Below are 18,678 nucleotides of genomic sequence, written 5' to 3' on the forward strand. Positions count from 1 at the left end.
TGCCAAATATTTAGTTCGAGTTATCAAGTAAAAAATACACATAATTTTTAACCTGGATTCCATTGCCAACCAATTTGCTTCAAGTTACCAAAAATTTGAGTTATCGAAGTTCGACTGTAATATCCAAAAGATAAATAAAACAACAAAAACATAATTAATTAAATTAATATTATATTCATTGTTAAAAAGTAATAATTTGCTTATCCTACTGACTTTATTTAAAATTGTGGCTTCGTAGTGGATTCAAATTTTGTTCTGGTCTGTAAGTCATAAAGCATCTTCAGAGGTCTATGACTTACAGACCAGACATGTCTATTATATCATGGGGAAGAATGTGGTCAATCACTTCTGGACAATGACAACCAAATATCCTACCATCATTCAGAAACAATTCATTTTTCAAATATAATAATATTTTTTTAGAACCATTTGAAACACTGACCCACTTTTTTGCGACACTTACTGTTTTCGACATTTGAGTCATGTATTAAGTTTTTTGATATTCTGCACAACTCTGAACAGACTTATGACCATGACTGGTATATTTTATCTACCCTTATGAAATCTAAATTCTGAATGGTTCTAATGTAAGAAGGCTTATGGAAAATGAAGGTGACAGACTACTAATGACTCCCTAAACCGTAATTGCATATCGCTACACAAAATCGATGTTGATGGAGAAACACAAATTAAGTGTGGCAGAAAACTCCAAAAATCCCGATTTTACAGTAAGCTCTTGCTTGGTAAGAAGAAGAAGAAGCGTTCCTTCGACCTTTTTCAGGTGTCCAATAATTCATAGTGCTCCAAGGTTAATTCATCCGATTAGCAATTTCCAACAATATTTTTGACCCTTTTACTATCTGTAATTAATTCATCTTCTATCAAAATCACATGGATGACTAAAATTTGCACTCCTTTGTACCAACAGCTTTTGAAATGATTGAAAGTCTCTTTTAGACAACACTAAAGTGAAATTAATACTAAATTGGACCACTGAATCTACGAGTTCTATTTTCTATGTCTATACACAATAATTAATAGGAAAATGTGTTCAGTCAGAATCCGGCACAAGTTTTTGAATGCATATGTCATAACTTCCCTAATATTATTCCCCTTTTTAGCCGGCGGAACACGGAGGCCGGTAGTAAAAATGACAACTATGTTAGACATAGACGGTCGGATTTGTTTAAAATTAATATCATTATAATGAAACTCGTCAGGCTGGGGGCATTGTTAAAATTACATGCAAATGTGGTGTTAGGATAGGTTACGCGGTGGTCGGCGAGCTTTCAACGTCCAACGTTATGTAAAATGTGTAAATATTCACACATACTCGAACTCGAGCCGTTCTTATGCATATTCATAAACTGGCAAATATTAACATTCGAAATTTTACCTCACCTAACTTCAGGGGTGGCGATATTCCACAACGGCTCAATCAGCATCCGATATTGGTACATACGTTTTCAATAGTCAAACACTACGGTACTGCTTTTGTCAACAACCCTCGATTACATAATGTTTATGCAAGAAAATTTCAAAATAAATCAATGCTTTATATTAAATCAACTTCCATTTTATTCTCAATGGTTTGGCTGTGGTTAGATGAATATTTTAATGTTCAATCATTAAACAAAAGCACTTTTTAATATTTAATATTATCTATTATTAATTTGAAACTGAAAAGTGAATATTTGTTTACTGTTATTGTTTAAGATAAATATTTAATCTATAATTTAATGTAAAAGTTTTGTATTATTATTTATATTTTAATGTTGCATTCAATAAATACAGTTGTAGAATTATTATTTAAAAAAATCTATTAATTATTTGAGATCAGTTATAAATTTAAAATTAGTTCAAGTGTGTGCATTTTTCGTGGACGCCCCTGGATAACTACTTTCCATACATATGGTCCGGTCGCCAGAGGAAAATTTTGAAAAGTTTATTAATTTCCCTCACATTTTAATTGAATTTTACGAGCGACCAGTCAAATTTATTCTAGTCCGACATCACCGACAACTATTGCACGTTTCATTTTGAATACGTTAATAAAAAAAGTTACGTTTTATATTTCGGCCTCGGGAAAATGAATATAGTTTAAAAAAAATGAACATTATTCACAGTTTTATTTTATGAGCAATTATTGTACCCAATACATACATGTATGACATCGTTTTTGTATTGCAGTTTAATTGATTTTTAATTTTTTATTTAGAACATGTATATTTAAAATATTTATATATTTTTTCCATCTATTATGATGCTTAAAAAAATTTAAACTCTTTTGGTTTTTAATTGTTTAATAAGTTTTTAAAAATAAAACAACGACGTATTGTTAATAATTTATTTGACTAGATTTAACATTGAATATATCACACTAAACATCTAATTCTACAATTTAAACTGCAAAATTGATTCGTATTTACATCGAAACAAACACAGTGCCTTAAGATTCGTCATTTACTGCCACCACTTCCAACGCAGGGCTCCCGATTGATTCAAAATCCGTTGAATTTACTGATTCAGCCGAAGATGAGTTGTGCACCGATTTTGTATTATTCATGTAATCAACAACGAAATCTAATCCAAAAATGCTTTTCAAGTCTTTATTCTTTTTATGTCTGTCATTGCTGTCCTCATCCGAAGCGGATGGAGATTTGATGTCATGCTTCACAACGGTTTCATCGTATGTCACGTTGTCATGTTTGGAAGCATAAACGTTGCCGTATATGCTCTTGATATTGTTCATTATATAATTAGTGCTGGTTTTATTGCTGTTCTTATCAAACCCCATAGATTTAACGTCAAATTTGGTTTGCTGCTTCTCACTCGGTGGATTGGGATGTGACAAATTAATCGGTGAGCCCTTGGAGGATGATGGAACAGAAAAAGCGGATGCATGTCTTGACTGTCGGAAAAAATCTTTCGGCGATTTCCTGTCTTCAACTTTTGCCTCGGGCACATCCTGCTGTGTCTTTTCCTTGGACAAAGGACTGACAATGGTGGAAGATGGACTGTTAGGAGAGTCCTTTTGATTCTTTCTGTCATAAATGTGTCCTGACACTCGTAAATCAATAAAAAAGTGAAGGGGATCAATGCCATAAGGTGGTGCTGGATACAGTGGCGGATACCACATGGGAGGTGGTGGAGGTAATACCAGATTTGATGAAGGATTACTGTCTTGATTTGCAATCGGATGCAGGGGAAACATGTTCTCTGGTAGGGGTAGCTCTGGCTTACCACTAAAAGTATCTAATTTAGGGTATAACATAGACTTATTTTCCCTCGGTTCCGGTTCCCTGTTTGTTTCGTATTTGTTCATCGTTAGTTCCAGAGGTATTTCTTCCTTTTTCTCTGCGTTGTTGCTCTTTAACATCCAGTCGTTTGGTGGCTCAGGTTTTTCGGCTTGTTTTGGAGAAGTTTCTGGTTTTTGAAATAGGTCTGCCCTCGTTGATGTCCAAGTTCTCTTTCTGGACCTCCGATGAACGCCAGGAACAGGCGCTCTGTTATGTTCCGCTTTGGCTTGAACGAACGACCGGAGCATTTCACTGAAGAAAAATGTGTTTGGCAACAGGGACATGTTGTAGAGGTAGGGAGGCGTGGCCGCTAAAAGTCTTGAAACCAAATCTGTATTTCGGAAATCCAGAGGTGACATTCGAGGCTTCAGAGGTGGCGGCGGTGGAAAGTGCTCGTTAGCCGAAGACATCTGAAATCAAATGCCATTTATTAAATTACGATCTATTAATAAAAATAGATAAAAAGTATCATGTTTCAAAGTTTTAAAGTTAAAGGTAAAGGAATATATTCATAAAGTTTGAGCTAACTTAAATTACAGATCCACTTGTGTTCTTGCACCATAAATTTTAATAAGTTAGCATCAATATATTTCAAAGGAAAATTGTAGAATTAACATTCACAATTTGCTGAGCAGGCGGTGACCAACTGTTATCTTAAGAAAGTTTCCCTCAAGATATAAACTTTCTGCTCCGCATCATAAATATTATTTCAGTATTTACTTAATGCACTAATTATTTGTGTAAGAAAGTTACTCTCCAACATCTATCTAAAAAGTGGCATAGAATAAGTTTCTTGGGAATTGAACGAACGTATAAGTTAGACAATTTTAAGTTTTAATAAAATTATGGGAGAAATGCCGTTTTAAATATTTGTCATTTATTTACTGAATTGTTAAAAACGATTTGATTTGTGAAAGTTTGTAATTAAACCTTTAATCCATCCTTAAAAAGTTCCAGAGATAGAAGAATGAATTACTCTCCTTGAATTAAATGTAAAAGTGGAGAACAAAAACGATCGAATTAAGTTAATAACCCAGCATTTCTGACTTATTAAAAGTATTCCAATGCTCTGCGCATTCTGTTTATAATTCAGAAAATGCTCTGCTCGGAAGGATACACAATTATCCGCTAATTATTCGCCGACGAAAATGCATTACACAAAATCAGAATTAATGAGAGCCAAGAAAAATTGGCAACATTTAGAATTCCCTCGCTTATATTCAAACAAAAAGTGGGCAATTTATTTCCAGCAACTTCTTCGCGTTTTGATAAGTAATTATTCTAAAATCCAAGCGAAAATAATATTGCCAACTTAGGGACCGTTTCGACCGGTTCATTTAAATTACCATATTTTTATTTCGGTGTATTTTATTCAATATATTTTAGAGTAAGAGAAAGTAATGGTTTGTCTCCAGCAAAATTTGATTTTCGTCGTTTATTCACATGTTTATTTAAATTTTTTTAATAAACCTGAATGAAACTGCAGTGTTCCAAGAAATTAACGACCTATAATTTTGTAAATATATTTTTTTATTTAAATAAATAGTACATTGTTTGTATTAACTTCGTATATGACTTTTAAAAAGTGTGTAAACCTTTTTACAAAATGTTTAGTTTTCTTGTTATTTGAACTATATAGATTCTGTTAGATTAATATAAGTTAAACCATCGTCGTAGCATTTCGTTAGAACTCATTTATCACCCTCATTTTTTTTAATTTTCGTGATTTGTCAATATGCAACGACAAATCTAGAAATTTAACTAGCAATGATTGTGCCCAAGTGGTTGTTTTAGTGGAAGAAGGTTGGAGTTTCCACAAGATAGCCGAAAGGATTGATGTATCCTATATATACATTTCCCGTATGTTACAATCTGTGCATGGAGACTGGTGACCATACTAGGAGACCAGGGGGTCTACCACGAACCTGAGTGAGATATCTCACCCGGTGAGTTAACTCACTTATGAAATCAATGTGGCAACATCGCATTTCGTCTTTGTTTACAATATTTTCTCCACTATAAAGTCTATAGTAATAAAAAAAGTCCAGGAGAACTTCTACGAAAATCTATGAGATATTTTATCTCTATTTTATTTAGTATCGGCGCTCTCGTTCTATATATTTTGCTCATCTCTCAAGAAATTTGTGGGTACCATTCCAAACAAGAACTTCATCTTCCATTAAACTCCATTGATCATTTGTTGTCGGGGACGGACGTAGTTCACTAGTACTTTCGGATCCCACTGCACACATTACATCTTCATCTACCCAAACCTATCCGATCTCGCACTCAATGTTTGTTACCCATTACCCATTATTTTTTTGTCTTTGAAAATTTCAAAATATATTAATTTTTGATTGTGATATCTTTTCGTTATGGCGTAAAAGCATCATGTCACGTAGTTTTTCGTTTTTCCATCTGTTATTCATTCAGTTTGTGTTAAATCCATTTTCCAACCTTTTGAAGCTTTCCTATGGCTTTCAGGCGATCGGAAATGGTTTAAAGAGTAACATTCAACTCCTCCGCCACCATTGTTTGTGTTTGTATATCATGTTTGTCCAATAATACTTGTAATTCATCTTCAAACTTCTTTGGTCGATTTTCGTATTCTTTGACAATAACATTGTAATCGCCACTTAATGGTTACAGCACGATTGCTGTCTCGACAAGAATTTAATCACTTTCCTATGCCTTTTTCTTTGATTAAACAAAAAAAATATCACAGACCACAAATGCTATTTATTTGGCTCAACATTCGTCATGTTGACCACGAAAAAAAATATCTTATTAGCTCATAAACAACTAAATGAATATGTTGTATTGTAGCGGGGTGTCCTATCAACAAAGCAGTTGTTTGCGATTACCTTTTGCTTCAATATGTTTTATGTACGGACTCTTGATAGAAAAACATTTCAAACTTGCACACCTAATAAATAAATTGATAGTTCATAAATTGTATTTTAATGATTAAAATATACACAAACCTTTCTTTAACCATTCCAAGTTAATTAAACATTAATTTTTGCACTTGTATGAATTTTGTTTGGATGTTAAATTTTAAATTTGTAAATATAAATTAACCTAAAATTTGAATTCCCCTAAAATTTACCAAATATAAACACGAAATGCGCTGTTGCCACGTTGATTTCAGAAGTGAGTTAACTCACCGGGTGAGATATCTCACTCGGGTTCGTGGTAGACCCCCAGGTCAGGGTAGAAATCGTGCTACAACTCCTGCTCAAGATCGCTTTTCGTTCTTCGTTCGTTTTGGGGAGGCATTTCTTTGACCTTAACCTTAACCTTAATACAGAGAGTTACATTATGGACATTCTAGAAGAACATGTCATGCCATATGCTCCTTTTATAGGTCCAACTTTTTTATTAATTGAGGATAATGCACGACCACATACAGCCCATGTTGTCCGAAATTATCTTGTTGACGTTGGAATTAATGCTATGGCCTGACCAGCTCGCAGTCCAGACCTTAATCCATTTGTAGTAGAGGTGGAAATACTCCATACTAAATTCAAATTTTTATTTTTTATAAACATAAAATTTTGTTAATTTTAAAGTTTTTTTAGAAAAACAATATTATAAATACCAATTTTTAAATATGTCAAATATACAAAGAGTTACGTATATTTTTCCTGTTTTCAGAAAATAATAATAATGTTAATTTCTCACAAGAGAGTTTTAATTAGGAAGTTGTTCTTATAGTTGAATGATGACAATCAGAATTCGCCAAATTATCTGAAAGTCCATGTTGGCGAGTAAGTAATTTAGAGAAATAAAAGCGTCGTCGGTCGTTTTCTGGAACAACAAGTCCTGGAACAGAGAGCGTGGAAGTTTCAGGTAATACAGTGTGTATCGAGGGGGCGGCGTGCACCGGGTGGCCGACCGCCCGACCGCCCGACCGCCTCCATGACGATGTTGATGGCGATTGTTCGTAAGTATATTGTGTGCGGGTTGCATCGCCGTGTCCGGACACAATGCCCGTCTCGGCCATTGTGGCCGGTCGCATATCATCACCTGCGAACCGCCAGCCCGCCAGTTCCGTGAACTCTGGATAGCCGTCGAGGGACAGGAAACGCGACCCCATTGTCCCGCAAATGTAGGCTAATGAAATCGAGCCTTTCGAATCTCGACTTCATTAACTCTTTCAATGGGATTCCTCGATGTTTTGTCCCATCCGTTTTTTTGTTGTTGATGCTGTTTTCTCGTAACTGGTCCAAAAATGCTATTTTCAAATTTTCAATTGTAATGTCGGATTATGATGAACGTGACATGGATGTTTTATCCTTTGTTGGTTTTTATATTTTGTGCTGAATTTGTTTTAAATTTTAAACTCATAAATACCGATCAATTGAACATAAATATTGGCAAATTGTGTTTTATCATTAAAACCTGAACCGCAATCAATGTCAGATGTGTCAGATGGAAACCATTTGTTAAACCACACAATAGACCGCTGAAGGTGATTTCCTTATTGAGTACGGTCTATTCATACAATTATGTGAATATCATAGATAATATAAGATGGAATTAAGCCATTTGTAGATTGCTCGAGATGCAATTAAATCATCCGTATTTGCAGTGCGCTAGATGTCTATCGTCCCTCCAAGAAAGGGTTGAAAAGACGACGTCCTTGCTGGCTGCACAATTGTCCCTCCCATCTTGGGGAAATCCCTTCTCTTAGCAGGATAAATGATCCTCCGACGGGATGAAAATTATTAACAGATGGGACATTTTTCCTTGCAGTCCATTAATAATTAGTAAGACAAGTTGAATTAATGGGTCAATCTAGGATTACATTATGTTTCATTTTTTAGCTGTGACAATCGGTATTCATTAGTTAATTCCTTTAACAAGTACGTGCAGACACGCATTTCAATCATTAATCTTATCTAATCCTGTATGTGCAAGACAGACGTCTCAAGCAATTATCAGTAAGACTAATTACTACGTAACAATGTTTTAATTAATATCATAGGACGACTGACTGTTGGGTAGCACGTTGCCCCAAACTACCTCTTCTTCAAACTAAAACTTTAATTAATTCGCCATTAACTGTATAAGTTTTCCACAATTGAAAATAGAATTCCTTAACAAATTTGAACTAAGGAAAAACTTAATTAACTAAGATAGTGCAATAAATGATAATTAAAATTTATCCCGTTACATTTTCTCGAGATTATTATTGACGAACTTAATTTTGATGGATTGTCGTCGTGTCTTTTCTGTGTAAACTTTATAATGTTGTAATAAAACGAAACTGTCGAATGCAAATTAATTGAAAATGAAATGAAACCGCCGCTTTATTAGCTTTTCTTGCCAGTCGCGCTTGGTTTCTTATCGTTCATCAAAACTTCAGCATCAATTTTACATTGTATTAATTAGAGAATGTGCTACAATTTTATTTGTCTTTGTGTAAATTGTAATTTTTTAGCTACTCTTCAAATATTTTTCCTTTAAGTAAACGGTCTGAAATGTGGCGTTCTCCCTTATTTAGTGGGTTAACAAACATCGAAAACGCTTTTAAAAATCCACCTCCCACAATAATAAGAATATTCAAAATCCGTAGCTGGTGATAAATCTCCGATCCACCACCGGGAAAGATGTAAATTGAACATCTTCCCCTCAAATTATTTTAAAGTGGGCTTCGGAATTTAAAAGGTTTTTATCGTGCAGATATCAAAACCTGAGTGTATTTTGTTGTAAACGACACTGGAGACGTGATTTTGCATGTTTTCGTGAGTCGTGCCGAATAAGAGCCTAGACACTATTTGCTCACACTTTGATTTCGAGACGACAACACGTGGAGATGCATACGCAAATACCGTTTGCTCGTTGTTTTCTAAATTTAATTTGTCTAGTTTTATTGACGGGTAAGCCAGAAACCTGATAGAATAGATTTAAAATCGTTCGTTTTCTATTTTGTTACAGGAGTTACGTCAGTCTCAATAAGGGTGAGTGTATTATTTAACAAGTTCTTGTATTCAAAACTGATTGATAAATATTGAAGTTGAACTTATCATAATTTCTTAGAATATGATCAATTATTCCACTAAATTTTACTTTTAAAACAATTATAGGTACCCCTAATCGATTTGGTAAGAGAATTTTGAATATAGATGTTTTTGGCTAATATATATTTTAATTAAAAAATGTAAATAAGAAAACTTTATATTAGTTTTGATATATAATATATTCATCATAGCAAAATTTATATAAAAAATTATTTATAAAACTGTTGTATCCATTCTACCAAGTAATAATAAATCAAATATATGGACTTGAATCTCTTTAATTTCCTTTTGGCAAATATGTCCATTGAAAAATAGTCTCGTTTCTTCTTGATATGTCTCAGTTTTTCTCCATATGCAATTTCATATTTTCTAGGAAAACACAAGATATTAAATTATATTTAGTATATAATTAACAAGTTTTAGAAAATGTTAAATGGGTATCCCCCCCCTATCTAAACTTAAAATACCAAATTTTTATGTAGTTTAAGGAAATGTGAGAGTATATATAAGAGATCAAAAATCTTTATCAAAAGCTGAGTTTGTGTTTTAGTTTTCCTGCCTTTGAAATTTTAGTCTTCTGTAGAAACTCAAATTATCATATGTTATCGGAATATAACTGGTTACTCAGATTAAGATAATTTGACTAAAATAATTATGGTTGTTAATAATTGATAATCAAAATAATCGATAATTAAAATAATCGATTAACAAATTGGAAATAAGTGTTTTTTTGGTTATTCAAAAAATTGATATTTAAGTCACTTATTATGGATAACATTTATATAAAATATCTTTTTAAAAAGGTTCTGTAGCCATTCTAGTAAGTATTTTAGTATAAATGTTGTACTTGAATTTATCCAGTATAATTTTGGCATATAAGATTGTTGAAAATTAGTCCTGTTTCTTTTTGTTAAACTAGTTTTTAACTTTCCTGCTTTTGAAATTTTATATCTTCTTTCAAAACTCAACTTAGTTTTGATAGAAGTTTTAATATATAAGATATTCACTAAGGATACAATTTATATCAACACACTTTTTAAAAAGCTGCTGTGGCCATTCTAGCAGGTTTTCAATCATAAATGTGTCTTTGAATCTTTCTAATGTCGTTTTGGTACATAAATTTTCGGAAAAATAGTCCTGTTTTTTTATCTATATTGTAGTTTCCTGCCTTTGATATTTTATTTCTTCTTTTCTAAATTTGTGAAACATTTCAAGAGACAGTGGTTCCATCAGAATGAAATTTATATCAGTAACTTTCCAGAAAACGATATTTATTTAAACATCTGAAGAAACTTTAATACGGAACAATCCGCATAAACTACGTCTCTTTGTATAAATCTGGACTTTGTTGTCAGAAAGATTTTTTAATCCCAACCTACTCAGAAACAAAGGAGTAACCTCACGTAATCACTCATCGTATCTGCATGACAAATGTCAAGCACATATTAGTATGGTATTTTTTTGGTTTCATACATAATCGTAGGTTTGAGACAATCAGTACTTCCAAGAGATTTCTAATCCCAAATAAATGAAACGGCTTTCGGATGAAAGCGAGTAGTTTTTTGGATTAGCCGAAATTGTGGGCTGAGATTGGAAACGAGTCTGGCTTTTTAATATCGCCGTTGAGAAAACAAAGTGGCAGCAATTACCAGGCATATTGAGGGAATAAGATATGCAAAGATTGTTTCCATAGAAGTGAACAAACAAACTGGGGAGTTGATACCGCGTCAAGGCAAAAATATTTCTTTGCAATTTCGTTAAGCCGTTCCAGTCTAAGAGTCGAACACAATGCGGGCGCTGTGGAAACGTCCCGATCCGCTGCGCGAAATCATACAAAAGGTTCGCCCACAAAAGATTATTAAGTTTGATGAGCCTTTAGTGCATGCCAACGTATTAGGGTGCGGATTGTCAAAGCGACGGATAAACGACAGTTTAATTGCTGAGAAACCGCTCACTGAAAATATTGCGTTAGTAAGCGGCTTAACATTACCTCGCTGAAATTGCAATTCACTCTCAAGTGACTTCATTGTGTAATATCTTTCCAAAAGACAATTCCGTTTTAAATGTAGCCTGTTCAAACACCTGGATCCGTGCACGGTACCGAACTTATTAGCCGCCCCCTTAGTCCCACTTTTATGACGTCTTGCCAGACTCGATGCTAATACCATCCTAATAATATACCCGTTCTAACCCACTGCCATTGTTCTTCTTTTCAGATTTGCAACAGGATGACACCAGGCTGCTCATCCCTCAAAACTTATTAAACTTCTTTAATAATGGAAATGAGCCACCGGTTTATTTCTCACTCTTATCTGTACTTTCCGAATAAATCTTTGCTGTTTTTACAGGTGAAATGAGAGTCATTTATATGCCACATTATTTTATACCACTTCTTAGAAGTGATACTTTTATCCCGCAACTTCACAAAATGGCCATAGTTTTAATGTCATTCTGTCCCTGGATTACCTAATTCCATTCAATGAACTAGTTTTATCCATTTTTAATGGTTCATACTTACGTATTTTTGTAGTTTTTAAGCCATTCAAATTTAAAAAAATAATTCCGACAATGTGCAAATGTAGTCTAATATTTATTTAATTGTTTAGTTTGCTTGTTATTGGTATATCCCATTCTGAATGCAATAAAAACAATTTGATGCACTGTTGTATTGCTGATCAAAATGCATTGTCCAGATACGATTCGTGCTTTTTTTATTTTGTTTACAAATAATTTCCATTTTTGACGAACCCGAAGTACAGTTAATACCGCATATGGAGTCCGTATCATGTATCTCAAAGGTTTTGGTGTCAATAAATTAAAATTCGGATACACGTTCCACGCTCTATTATTCCAATTTTGTATTGTACTTTTATTTAAAATACGAATTTGTAGCGGTTATCGGGCACATTTCCACACATTATTGATCACAGGCGAAAAGTACGATGCGATTCACAAAACACTCGTTTCGAATTTGCACTCGAATCGCATCAGTTCTCCTAAAGTTTTAAGAATTATTTATTAGTTGATGGATGCAAAATGGGACAAGATAAACAAAGTAAAGAATTTTTTTTTAATAAAACCATTGTTTTTCTTAGCACTGGAACGTTTAAAACACTAATTGAGTCAGTTACTTGCTAATTGAGTCGACATTCCTTCCAGCTAAATCGCATGTCAAACACGAATATGTTTTACCTCACCTTCCGTAAGATAATCCGCATTAAAAAAACGCTTCCGCCGGTTTATTCCAAGCTGACGAACTTGCATACATATTAACTTCTACCCCTCGGGAAGTGTAAAAAATGTACTATTAGGGAAACGCGCATTGTATTTATAGAAAATCCCTCTTCTATTTCGGATGCTGACGGATACGGTGTCCCTTAAGTGTTGCCGTGTTTTCTTTGACGCGCCAGAATGAATATATACGTATTTAACGCCTTGGGATAATAATCCCTGTGCCGCACAAGAGCAGTTGTAACAATTCTGAAGACTAATGGATTTATCGATGTTATAAGTAGCTCATGTGGTCTGGTAAATTTATATAAAAAAAGGATTTATATATAAAGTTTTTTACTGTGGTTTAGTAGTTTTCTAGAAGCATCTGAGCTTTATTTAAAAAGTTATTTCATTCCTTTCATAAGGAATTTAAAAAATATTATAAATCATTATTTGTTGGAAAAAATTATATGCTTAGCTTTATATATCTAGAAATTTAAATTTACCTTCCAGAAATATCGTTGCTTCATATATTATTTATTCTTGTTCAGATCTTTTCTATAATAAACTTTATTTAAAAAATTCTTAAGCGATTTTATTAATAGAATAAAAAACTATTTGAAGAAATTTAAATTCTTAACTTTGACATAAAAAAATGTATCTCAAAAAATATTTTTCTTCAATATTAATTATTTAGAAATTTATTTAGCCAGAATATCGTTGTTATATTTTATTTTCTAAAGTTTAGATATTTTATAGATTAACTGAGCCACGTTTAATTTTTTTAAGCGTTTTCATTAATAAAATAAAAATATAAAATTGTAATTTGTAGGAGAAATTTAGATTCTTAACATTGTCAGGAAAAAATTTTTAACTCAAAATTGCTCTACCTGTAAAAACCGTTATATCGTATATTATTTTCTATAGTTTTGTTCTTGTTTTGTGATTTCATTAATGGATTTAAATAATAAAATTGTAACGTTCACAGTATATTGGAGAAAAAAAATTTTCTGATTCAAAAATTATTTTTCTTCAAAACATTCAGATTTTATAAGGCTGTTCCAAATTGGCAGTCTTTAATGGGCGAATTTCAATGTTTTAATGACTTATTTATTTATTTAATCATTTAATAAACTGCTACAATTTTATACAAACTTTTTTCTTGTTAATATAAAATACTTAACTAAATAATCTCGATATTTAATATTGTAGTCTATGAGAAAAAGAGACCGTAACTGATTTTTTTTAATTATGGATGTTTTTAAAACTAATTTTATATAGTACTTGTGGAAATTTGTATTGTCAGGAAAGGTTAAACGAAATAATATTATCCTTTTTCGAAATCTAATAAATGTCAGTGATTGTAGATGTTTTAGAAATGATCAGATATATCAAAATTCGATCAGGAAATCAACGATTTAAAAATAATGAGACATTTAAGTTAATTTTATAATATAATATATTAATTGAACCCTTTAATTCTATTTTAAATAGAAAGTACATCTCTCATTTGGATTTAATAAAATATAATAACATTTTAACTAATTTTAAAAATATATAATTATTAAAATATATTTTTTATAGTATATTTGCTAATATGTATTTTTTTATAAAAGTTTTTTTGCAAAATTTTACACAGCTTATTTTTAATAAATTCAATTTAAATATTTTAAACTTTTAATTCTTTTTTAAACTGAAAATATTTTCCTATTTATTTTATTTCATGAATTTAATAAAATATACACTAATTTTTTTAGATAGAGTATCAAAATTACTAATTTTAATTAATATACCTTAATAACAAGTTTATCAAATATCATAGTTGTCTAAGATAAAATATTTTTTTCCGACATTTTACATTATATTACATTACATTTTTAATGTAAAGAAGTACTCGTGGGAATTTGTTTTGTCAGAAAAGGTTAAAAGAAATAATCATTAGCCTTTTTCGAAATCTAATAAATGTCAGTATTTGTAGATGTTTTAGAAATGATCAGATATATCAAAATTCGATCAGAAAATCAACGATTTAAAAATAATGAGCTCTAATTGGGATACCCCGTATAAATTTTTTAAACAAGTGTCATATATTTTAAGTATATAATATATAGTACGACCTAAAATATAACGATTCTTTCTTTTTGGAGCAATGGTATACTTTTCTTGACTGGTACAAAACAAACTTTAAAGGGTGTAGTATAATTTAAAATATAAATAACATTATTTAATGATCATAGCACTGATTTCGGAAATTCCAAGGATTATTTAGGATATTTCTATTGCATCAGAGCATTTTATCTTTTCTGTTCTTATTAACAAAAATATACTATTATAGTATTTTAGATCATTGCGAGAATTAATTACATTTACTATTTAAAGGACTTTTTTATTTATTTAGTTAAAATGGAGTATGCAGATATATAATATTTCTAAAACTAAAGAATCAAAAAAAGTTTACTAATGCTAGAAGAGAATAATCTTCTATATTTCGGAAACCGTTTATTAGAGGGTTCATATTATTAAGAATTTTTGTAATATTTTAGCTCTTACAATACCATTTCCCTTAAGTTTTTATTTTTTTAATATTTTAAATAAATGCTGATAGATCAAGAATTAAAAATATCAAAACACATTGTATTGTTAAAAAAAAACGACGAAGTACACATGTTTCCGGAAAACAACCGTTGGTTCCTGGACGTCGGTTCGAAACGAGGGGCACAAAATCGAATTGACTCGATAGTGGTATAAATGTATAAATTTATGAACGATGATCCGTCACACCCTCGATGCGGAAGTCGTTGGACGTTGACAGTGACGTGAAAAGTGAGAGAAACGGGGGGACGATGGGGGACGGTTTCTGACCTCCGTCGCGACACATCGACAACCTGCACGGACCTTTGGCCACGACTGTTGCGGCGACGGTGGTCGACGTCGTTCCCGCCGGATGCCCGCCGACAATACAATACACGGAACATCAAAATCAGCTGTTACTAATGCCTCCTGCTGCCGCCGTTGTACAAACGTGTGGGCTTTTATCACGCACTAATGCGTTCCGCTATTTAGCTACACCGATTTACTGGGCTGTTATAAACCGCGTGTTTGTTTTCGGAAGTATTATGGGGGTGAAATTTATTAGAGCTTGTCTAAGGTTACTTGGTTTGATGTTTAGATATTATTTTTCAGTTTAATTTTATGCAAATTACGTACATATCTCAGAAAATGATTTTATTGAAAAATATTCCTTAAGTGACCAACGTTTATTTAAAAGTATTTGAATTGATTTGTAACGGAAAATTAATTATACAAATTAACTATTTTGTGACATAAATCTTTCAGAGAAGTTATAAATTCCAGTATAACTATTATTACAAAAATCAATCAGATTTCTCTGAATTCTTTGTCTTTTTTACTTATATTTTAGATATTTTACTTTTTGGGTAAAATAATATTAAAATAATTATTAACATTTAATAACAAAAGCTGCTTTGAAAATATCTTTGAATATGCATTTAAAAAATTACAAAATACAAATGAATCTTACAAAAAAATATTGTAAATAATAATAAAAAAATTGTTTACACCACCAAAAGCAAATCCATTCCATAAATTCCTCATTAACAATCTTAAACAACTAAATTAATTTGATTAATTGATCTTTTCATCTTTTCATGAATATTTTAAACACATTTTATGTAAAAAAGCAATCAGATTTAGTAAATTAGTCTGTTGACTATTTTTTCAATACCATATCGAAAACATCAAACATCATCACTTTATTTATATTTTGGGATAATTTTTTATATCCAAATTCTTTATGTTTCTGAATTATTTTGAGAACAATTAAATTAATAATTATTATATTTTGCTTAAAAGAAAAATTTTATTTGAATATATTTTATAAGTTTAATAAATTTAATAATTGAACCCTTTAATTCTCTTTTAAATAGAAAGTACATCTCTCATTTGGATTTAATAAAATATAATAACATTTTAACTAATTTTGAAAATATATAATTATTAAAATATATTTTTATAGTCTATTTGGAAATATGTATTTTTTTAGAAAGTACTTCTCTCATTTGGATTTAATAAAATATAATGTATTAATATTAATATATTTTTATAGTATATTTGGAAATATGTATCTTTTTATAACAGTTTTATTTTTTCCAAAATATTACACATCTTATTTTTAATAAATTAAATTTTAAACTCTTTTTTAAACTGAAAATATTTTCCTATTTAGTTTATTTCATGAATTTAATAAAATATACACTTATTTGTATTAGATAGAGTAATTATCAAAATAGTTTTTTAAAAACTATTACACAGCATATTTTTTAAAAAATTAAATATTTGAAATTTTTAATTATTTTTTAAATGGAAATATTTTATATTTTAATTCATTTAATAAATTTAATAAAATATAATAACATATAAATAAAATATTTATAATAACTGATATATTTGAAAACTGTCAAGAAATTTCAGCATAAACTATTCAAATATTCAAATAAAATTAGAGATTATAATTACCTTAATAATTATTGTATTAGTTGAATCATTTTGAAAAATTCAAATAATTGTATTTTATAAAATAATCTAATAAAATAAGTATAATCTATTTTCTATGAGGTACTTGAAAAATTATTTTTTAATAAATTAAATAATTTTTTTAATTTATTAAATATAACTTTTAATCCTTTTTTGAATAAATAAAATATTTAAAAACTGTAAAGCCATTTCAGCAAAATCAAATATTCAAATAATTTTATTAAATAAAATGATTATTAAAATATATTTTTTTTATGGAGTACTTGCAAATATGTAATTTTCACTATTTATTTGACAGGTTCATTTCTAATAAATTAAATATTTGACTTTTTAATTTAAAAAATAGAATGTAGTTGTCTTACAATTATCTTAATAATTATTTTCTGTATTTGAAAATAATCAAATAATTGTATTATATAAAACCATTAAAAATATATATCCTTCTATGACCTATTTAAGTATTATTAAAAATAAATGAATAAATAAACTACTCACCTTCTTAAAAATGACGTCTTGTAGGTAGTAGAAGCACAAACACACCGGAAGAAGCCAAAACCAAAAAACAGCGGCACCGCGTCGTGATGCGTCGGTTTAGGAGTACGTCGCGACGCTCAGCCACCACGTGTTTTCCCGTTGACAGCGAAGCACGCTATGAGCGTCCATAAATGCGATAATAATGACGGGGGTGGGGCAACAGCGGGCACGTGGGGCGGCGTCTACAGGTGACACACGCACCCTCAACTTTGACAACACCCTCTCGCCGCGGTACTCGCCCGCACAACACCCCGACGACACACCGTCTTCTCTTTTCCTGTTATGTGTTCGACGGCTGTCGCAGGATCGTGCCACCGCTGAAGGGGGTAACGTGTTGATTCGAGTCGGGGATGAAATTAATTTCGACGTGCCTTCATTATCTGGGCGGATTACAGATTTTTATTCGTTGTGTTTTATGAATGCATATAGAAAAAAATGGTATGTGGGTTGAATTGTATTAAAAATATTTGAGGTTTACAAATTTTTTCTGTATATTATATCAGGAATATGTACATCAAAATATGTTCTAATTAATTATAATATAAGTATTAACTAATACACCACCGACAACGGTTAACTATATAATTATATTGATTGTAATTCAGTAAGAATACCTGACGGTTGACATCATATACAAGTAATTCCTCGGCGTATGTTAATGAACCGCATGTGGATGTGAAAGGGCCATATGGCAGGGGTTGATTTTCGGCTCGTCATTGTTTGATGGACAGCTAAACACGACACATTTTGCCTCTGCCCGACGTAGATTACACCGATGATCAGATAACCGGGGTACGGGCGACTGATTTTGGGGTGGAGTCCTCGGTTATGCTGATTATGATTTTCAATCAAATGGCCGCTACGGTTCTGGCTAAACTCAATCACATTTTTTCAGACTATGAAAGGAGTAATCCGATAAAGAAATATTGTTTTTTTATTTAGGTCCAGTTCGCTGAAATAATTTATTATCTAGTTATGTATTTATTTTATTAACGAATTTTGCATTTTTGAAAATACTAATTGTTGATTGAAATTAAATATTATTTTTGTCA

At 31.1% G+C, this 18,678-nt stretch overlaps 1 protein-coding gene across 2 annotated transcripts; it reads right to left on the reverse strand.

Moving 5' to 3' along the window:
* Positions 1 to 2,333: 2,333 nt before the first annotated feature.
* Positions 2,334 to 17,709, reverse strand: LOC109600612 (uncharacterized). 2 transcript variants are annotated; one of them, XM_049964553.1, is made up of 3 exons: positions 6,284 to 6,366; positions 6,164 to 6,225; positions 2,334 to 3,709 (listed from the first exon to the last, which is right to left on the reverse strand). In XM_049964553.1, the coding sequence occupies exon 3, from the start codon at positions 3,707 to 3,709 to the stop codon at positions 2,450 to 2,452; it is 1,260 nt and encodes a 419-aa protein (XP_049820510.1). In that variant the 5' UTR covers positions 6,164 to 6,225; positions 6,284 to 6,366; the 3' UTR covers positions 2,334 to 2,449. The 2 variants fall into 2 exon arrangements, with proteins under 2 accessions (XP_049820510.1, XP_019872346.2); XM_020016787.2 differs by lacking the exons at positions 6,164 to 6,225; positions 6,284 to 6,366 and adding an exon at positions 17,588 to 17,709.
* Between the last annotated feature and the right edge of the window lie 969 nt (positions 17,710 to 18,678).

This window comes from Aethina tumida, chromosome 3 (genome assembly GCF_024364675.1).
Source record: "Aethina tumida isolate Nest 87 chromosome 3, icAetTumi1.1, whole genome shotgun sequence".
NCBI classification, from domain to species: Eukaryota; Metazoa; Arthropoda; class Insecta; order Coleoptera; family Nitidulidae; genus Aethina; species Aethina tumida.

Bases quoted from the DNA above. Each gene is read 5' to 3' on its own strand.
- LOC109600612 (XM_020016787.2), bottom strand. From the start codon at position 3,709: ATGTCTTCGGCTAACGAGCACTTTCCACCGCCGCCACCTCTGAAGCCT.